Source organism: Perognathus longimembris, chromosome 28, assembly GCF_023159225.1.
Source record: "Perognathus longimembris pacificus isolate PPM17 chromosome 28, ASM2315922v1, whole genome shotgun sequence".
Classification (NCBI taxonomy): Eukaryota; Metazoa; Chordata; class Mammalia; order Rodentia; family Heteromyidae; genus Perognathus; species Perognathus longimembris.
This window is the reverse complement of record NC_063188.1, coordinates 108,999,123-109,005,913: the sequence shown is the minus strand read 5'-3', so window position 1 is coordinate 109,005,913 and position 6,791 is coordinate 108,999,123. Positions and strand designations below refer to the sequence as shown.

At 40.2% G+C, this 6,791-nt stretch overlaps 1 protein-coding gene across 1 annotated transcript; it reads right to left on the bottom strand.

Moving 5' to 3' along the window:
* Positions 1 to 5,701: 5,701 nt before the first annotated feature.
* Positions 5,702 to 6,067, bottom strand: LOC125343951 (60S ribosomal protein L39-like). The gene has a single exon (XM_048336552.1). The coding sequence runs from the start codon at positions 6,008 to 6,010 to the stop codon at positions 5,855 to 5,857; it is 156 nt and encodes a 51-aa protein (XP_048192509.1). The 5' UTR covers positions 6,011 to 6,067; the 3' UTR covers positions 5,702 to 5,854.
* Between the last annotated feature and the right edge of the window lie 724 nt (positions 6,068 to 6,791).

Genomic DNA, 6,791 nt, shown 5'->3' with positions numbered 1-6,791 from the left:
ATTCCTTTGGATACACTCAAGGCAGAACAGTGGAATCAAAGACTTGAATCCCTAACTTGGTAAGCAAATAGAAACCATTTTCTTAAACTTCAAGAAAAGTGAGTCACTTTTCTTTTTCTCTCTTCCCTGAAGGTTACACCTTTATAAATGGCTTGGCCAGATGCCCTTTAAATTAATAGCATACCCAGAAAAATCTTTTCCATGGAAGAAAAATTTCATCACCCTCAAATGTGACTAGTTTCCTTTTTTCTCAAGTCTGCATAACTGCATTTGTAAAGAACCTGTTGAAGAGGTGCAGGGACGAGTGAGGTAGTTTGTGGATTCCCCCCTGGCATGGCCCAAAGCTGACATTCGTCCTACTGAGCTGGTTTTGGAGAATTGAGACTGGACATACCGTCTCACTTGCATTCCCCGATGATAAGGCCTCCAGTTGATTCAGGTTGGATGCATTTACTTGCTGTTCAAGTTCCTTTAGTCTCATTTCTGGCCATCCAATTGTACTTGTCTCTTCCAGGTAATCTTTGAGGTAAACACCTGGTGTTTTATTTAAAGAGCTAGAACCTGAGCCCTCTCAAGCAGCCTGCACATTTGGACTTTGCAGCTGGAAAGCATGTTCACTCATGATGCATTTTTACCATACAGGAAATCCTCTGGGGATGCTGGGTACATGTGGTACCTTTGAAGTACCACACGCAATTTTCTTTCCTACTTTTCTTCTGTGTTTTGTTACATTATTTTAATTGATGTATTTTGTCTGATGTGTTGTATTAGGAGAGCTTGAGGGATGATGTGTTTAGCATACAATGTCTATTATGATTAACTTTCTTTACAGAAACCTGATGCCACCATTCGGAGTCTGTTCAGTAACGCTGGCCCTGGATTGCAAGATTCAAAACAATGCTTTGCATAGGGGCAGGAAAAATTCTCAGACCTCATCTCTTATGTTCCTGCCCCAAAGCTGGAAATGCATAACTCAAATTTGTTTCGTATTTGAAAATTCTAATCGTTATGGAATGTATTTTCTTCCCTTTTGAGTCCTTTGTGTCTAGTGAAGTGTTTGATGATGGAAATTTCTATATGTATTCATATACCAGTGTACATGTATTCATATATATTTGTGGGTAGCCACAGACCCTTTATTATTTCGTGGTAGAAGGACTCCATAGCTCTGACAAAATTGGTCTAAATAGCATGTGATTTATTTTATTTTATTTATTTACTTTTGTTGCTTGTGGGGCTTGCACTCAGGGCCTAGGCACTGTCCCAGTGCTTATTTTGCTCAAGGCTAGCACTTTACCTCTTTGAGCCACAGCGCCATTTCCAGTTGTTTGGTGGTTAATTGGAGATGAGAGTGTCATGGACTTTTCTTCCCAGTCTGGCTTCAAATCAGGGTCCTCAGATCTCAGCCTGAGTAGCTAGGATTACTGGTGTGAGCCGCCAGCACCAGGCTAGTGTGTGATTTAAATCCAGGAGAGGGAAACACAAATATCAGTGCTGCAAACCCTCATTTTTATGTTGGTTTAAATGTATTTAATGGTTATTCCTTGAGACAAACAAAGACACTGGTAATCTCTCTTTTTCTGTATACCCCTCTCATACCTATAGAAAGAAGAAATAACCCACATGCAATGGCAGGGTTCCCTTTGCCTTAATACTTGCTTCAGAGAAGAAAAAAAATGACCAAATCCCAGTCCTTTCTCATTAACATTTATAATCAACCAGTTCTAGGAATCCTAGAACAAAGACAATGCTTATTTTAAATCTCCAGATCTTAATCTAAGAGAGTACAGCAGTGGTATAGCCTTCATTTTTTTTTTTTTTTTGGAAGTATTGGGTCTTGAACTCAGGACCTTCTCACTTGCTATGTCGATATTCAACCACTGGAGCCATGTTTCCAGTCTGTTTAGAACACTCATACCAAACAAGAAGTTTTTGTTTCGCTTTGTTCTGTTTTCTTGCAGTGCTAGGGATTGAACCCAGGAACTTGCACATGCTAAGCAAGTAATCTACCACCAAGTGACATTCTTTTTTTTTTTTTTTTTTTTTTTTTTGGCCAGTCCTGGGCCTTGGACTCAGGGCCTGAGCACTGTCCCTGGCTTCTTCCCGCTCAAGGCTAGCACTCTGCCACTTGAGCCACAGCGCCGCTTCTGGCCGTTTTCTGCATATGTGGTGCTGGGGAATCGAACCTAGGGCCTCGTGTATCCGAGGCAGGCACTCTTGCCACTAGGCTATATCCCCAGCCCCAAGTGACATTCTTGACTCAACTACTTTAGAAATAGACTGAATTCACTGAAGTGAATAAAAACTTTGTGTTTTCTGGCCATGTTGAGCTTTTCTATGGGAAATTCTAAGAGTTGCTGTTTTTAACACAAGTGAACTATTTCCCTTTATTAAAAAATTCCCACTTTCCTTTTTCCACTTAATATTTAAATTGTTCTGAAATGAACCTAGAAACATATATCTCTTGATAAAAGCCAAATAATGGTTTTATGATGATCTTCTCTCTGCTGAAGTGGTCAGGGAATCTCTGACCTTTGAAAAGGTGGAATCATTTTAGTTGTGTTAAACAAAGCACAAGGAAAAGGTTCACTAAGCCAATTTACATTTAATTTTATCTCAAAAAATGTCAGAATTGACTCATCCAACCCAGATTACAGTGAGGTAGAGTCAGGGAACTGCTGAAATTGGAATAAATAAGTGTTTTCAGTTGGAATAGTATACAAACTCCATGAAAAAATTATGTATTTTCAGTACAATGAATGAAATTGAAGAATTCATTGTCATAGGTGCACATGAAATACAGTTTGCACATAGCACACGAGACTCTAGAATTCACATAATGAATAGACATGGATAGTTCATGCCCACTGAGCTAAAAAATCATCGTTTTCTAGTTTGCATTCTAAGAATAGATACAGATGACTCCAGTTTTTAGAGTTTTAAAGTCTACAAACTTAAGGGAGCAAGCTTAAAAGACATTTGATTTAGCTGGCATGAGTGGCTCACACCTATCATCCTAGCTACTCAGGAGGTTGAGATGATAGGAAACCAATTCAAAAGCAGCCTGCAGAGACAAATCCTAGAGACTCTCATCTGACTTAGCAAGCAAAAAGCAAGCTGTGGAGCTCTGAGGTCATTACAGCTTCCGGTGTGAGTGTGTCCAGGGGCTCTCATAAGAGCAGAAAGAGGTATCTACTGCACTCCCAGTAGCTGGTGGGGAGAAGGGATTCTGGAAGGAAACCAGTGGAGTAGTATGTTTCATGTTGTCCCTAGCTGTGCTTCTGTTGTCCCTGTTCTTCTGCCTGTTTCTGCATTGACCCCGACCACATGCTCAAGGTGCTATCCCTGAGAGCCACAAAGGGTCTAACTTAATGTATTTCCAAGTGGGTTGATTGTTTAGTCAGTTTTTCTCTGCCCAAAACTTTGTAAAGAGAAAATACTTTTATTTTGCTAAAGAGATGCAAATCTATTCTTGATTTCACCAAGAATGATTGGATTTTTTCAATGACTTTAACCAAGCATTTAGTTTATTAGAAATGATTATTAAATAACCGAAAGAGATTAGTTTTTTATTCTAACCTTTAGTCTTGTTCAATAACCAACATATTAGTCAAAACACAGCCAAATTCTCTTATCTCCCTCTTTTAGGGGGAATTTGGAATTAAGAATAGGCCCATTTCTGCTGGGGTGTAATGAAGAAAATGCAGGGAATAATTGGTTCCATTCATTTTTAAATTCCTTATAATACCATAAGGAATTAATTCATACTCAAACAGAACTGAACAAAGCTTTGGTGAAAGCCACTGTGTTTCAGTCCTTTTTCTTTGGAGAGAGGTAACCTTTTGGGAGTGATGAGCAGAGTTTCTCATAGAAAGTGTATTCATCAGAATCTCATATGCCACACTCAGGAGTCTCTAAGGGGAAAAGGTCATCAGCTCAGAACTGACATTTTGTCTCATGAACACAATCCATACAAACATGTGTAGAAATGCAATGTCTGAGTACTTTCTTTATATTCATGGTCCTCAATCACAGCTTTGTGTATCAATACTCACTTCTGATATACAGGATCCATTATGCTGAAGTAACAAATGGTGTCCACATCTCTGGCTCACAGTATGTATTTACTGTGAGTTTTCTGTGACTTTGATCCATCTTGTGTTCACTGTGATTCCAAGGTGACAGAGAAGCCTCTAGCTGAAACACTGCTAGTTGTCATAGCAGAGAGTAAAGAGAGAGTTTGCAGACCGTGAACTGACTCTCGCCACCACTGAATCGCATCACCGCTGCTCAATGGGCAAGTCATACAACATAGCTTAATGGCAGATCGGAGACGTAGTCTCCCTACTGAGCAACAGTGAATTTTTGTGAATTATAATATCATTTCCCACAGGGATATTGAAGAGCTATTATAGCAGGCCTAGAAGTAAGAGATTGTCACAGGTTTCTACAGTGGGTCCCAGAGGGGAAGGGAACAGCAGGGGGGTGATGGCCCAGGGGGATAAAGATGTTCCAGGCAGCAACCCCAGAGGCACTGTCATCTTGTAGGACTCTTCTGCCACTGAGGCAACTACAGGTGTGCTATTAGCACCAAGATGGTAGACCCCAGAGTGGCCTTTTCAGTGTCAGAAAGTGCTTTCTGAAGGCTCTACAGATGCATGAGGGGATGGGAGGTGTGGTACCTGGCACTGACAGAATTCAAGTTCTTGATCTCTTCCAGGGCTTATGAGCATTATGAGTGCAGGCAACTGGTGCAAGTGCTCAGCATACCATTACCTCCTCAAATAATTGGTCTGGGGTGGGGTCTTTAATTTCTTCCTTTGTGAGGTCTTATTTTTAAATCAAACATTGGAGATTTTCATTTTAAAAACAATTTAATTTGTTTGTGATGACCTCCTTGCATCCTTAATCCCTAGCAGAGTTCTTTGGCACATGACAAGTTCTTGTTAACTGCTCATTTACACCATCACAGGATATAGGAGGGGACCTTAAATCACATCCCTTTACCAGATTGGTGAGTACTGAGATAAAAAAGGAGTCTTCCTGCAGTGGTATCAGTATATAGGACTCACATAGTGGGGATCAGGTACTGAAGATGAAAAGATCGATATAAATGATCTCTGTCCTTTAGAATCTAGCAGCAATCCTTAGGCTTTAAACAATATTTATAGGTACAAACTTTGTTTTCAGGGACTTGGCATTCCCATTTTGTTCATTGGCCTGTAGAGAATTAGGGAGACATGCTAGAATTTCTAATTGTGTTCAACTGCAAATTGAAACCAAACTTCAAAATAAGGGTAGGGTGTGCAAACTGGCCTGGAGGCTTTGTTTTTCTCATAGCATCTGCTATGCCTCTTGTGATGTGATAAAATATTTTTGTATCTTCAAACAGCCCTTTGCACCATGAATCAGCATGTAAACTGGAACAGCCTTTAGGGAGGACAATTTGGCAGCAATATCAGAAGCTTTAAAGGCATGTTCAGCATTTGAACCAACGGTTGCTCATCTAGGAATTCAGGACAAAGAAACAGAGATGTTCTTGCACTGAGATGTATCATCAAAGAATGTCATCAAAGTAATGGAATTTTTGAGGAATTCAAATGGCCTAGGAATTTGGCTCCACTGGGTAAATTCATGGACCTTCCCTGGATGAAATGCCAGCTCATAGATACAGATAGCCCTGTTTTCTTTTTTTTCAAATGTAAGCTTTCACATATTTATTACTGTGCCCATTCTTAAAGTAACCAAAGAAAAATCAGTTTAAAATGCCCAACTGTCAGTCCAGGCAGTATTGATGTTCCGGCTTGACTGGTTCATGGAAGAGCATAAATATGTGGGCATCTGGTGCAATTCCTTACAGACCCAGCTTGGTTTTCCTCCAGTGTCTTCTCTTGGAGTTGTACCTGATTTTGTTACCAATTTTCATCTGAATCCACTGGGGAATGGGGCGATTTTGCTTTTGTTTCTTGGTCAGAAACCACTTGATTCTGAAAGTCTTGTGAGAAGACATGATTAGAAGCACAGATAGGCGCAGTTACCACGATGGCGAACAAAAGCTGAAGAGCGACAGCCCTGTTTTCAAAGACCATGTAGTGATGTGAGACACTTCTCATGTTCCTTCCAGTGAAAACATAGCTTACAAAATATGCTCAGTGATTCCCATTTCTAGTGAAAAAAATCAAGCCACATATATGCATAGATAAGCCATCACTGGTGCATCTCTCCAGGTATTAGAACAATGTTTCATTTTTATCATTTAGTGGGTTTCATTAAGCTATTTTCACACATGCACATAACTCCATGGCACAGGTGCTACTATTACCTCTGTTTTACAGATGAGTGTTGAACTCAGAGGAAAATAGGTCATTTCCCCATTATGTATTGAGCTGAAAGGGGTGGAGATGGAGGACTATGGGCCAGGTAGACAATACTGAACATGTTCTAGCTTCCCAAGGAACTGTTCAAATATGACTTTTCTAAGCTTAATAGATATAGGATGTGTCTTGATAAGTGTAGCTGAAGGACATTGATCAGGAAAATAAGCTTTTGAATTTGAAGACAGGCCTTCACAAGTCAGTGAATGCAGTCCGCAGTGACACACCAAGCCAGCCCCTCTTACTGTAAAAAGCTGTTTCCTTGCAGTGTGAAAAGTGCTTCCCTTGTTTGCTTCTCAGTTTAGGCTGCTTTTCTGCCTTGGTCCTGTCAACCTACATGGTCTGACAAAACACAGCCTTGGCCTTTTACCAATGGGTAGGACTTTGACTAAATCTGTAGCTTTAAAAACCAAAGAA

What these genes read in the sequence shown, in the direction of transcription:
- LOC125343951 (XM_048336552.1), bottom strand. Translation starts at nt 6,010, where the DNA reads ATGTCTTCTCACAAGACTTTCAGAATCAAGTGGTTTCTGACCAAGAAA.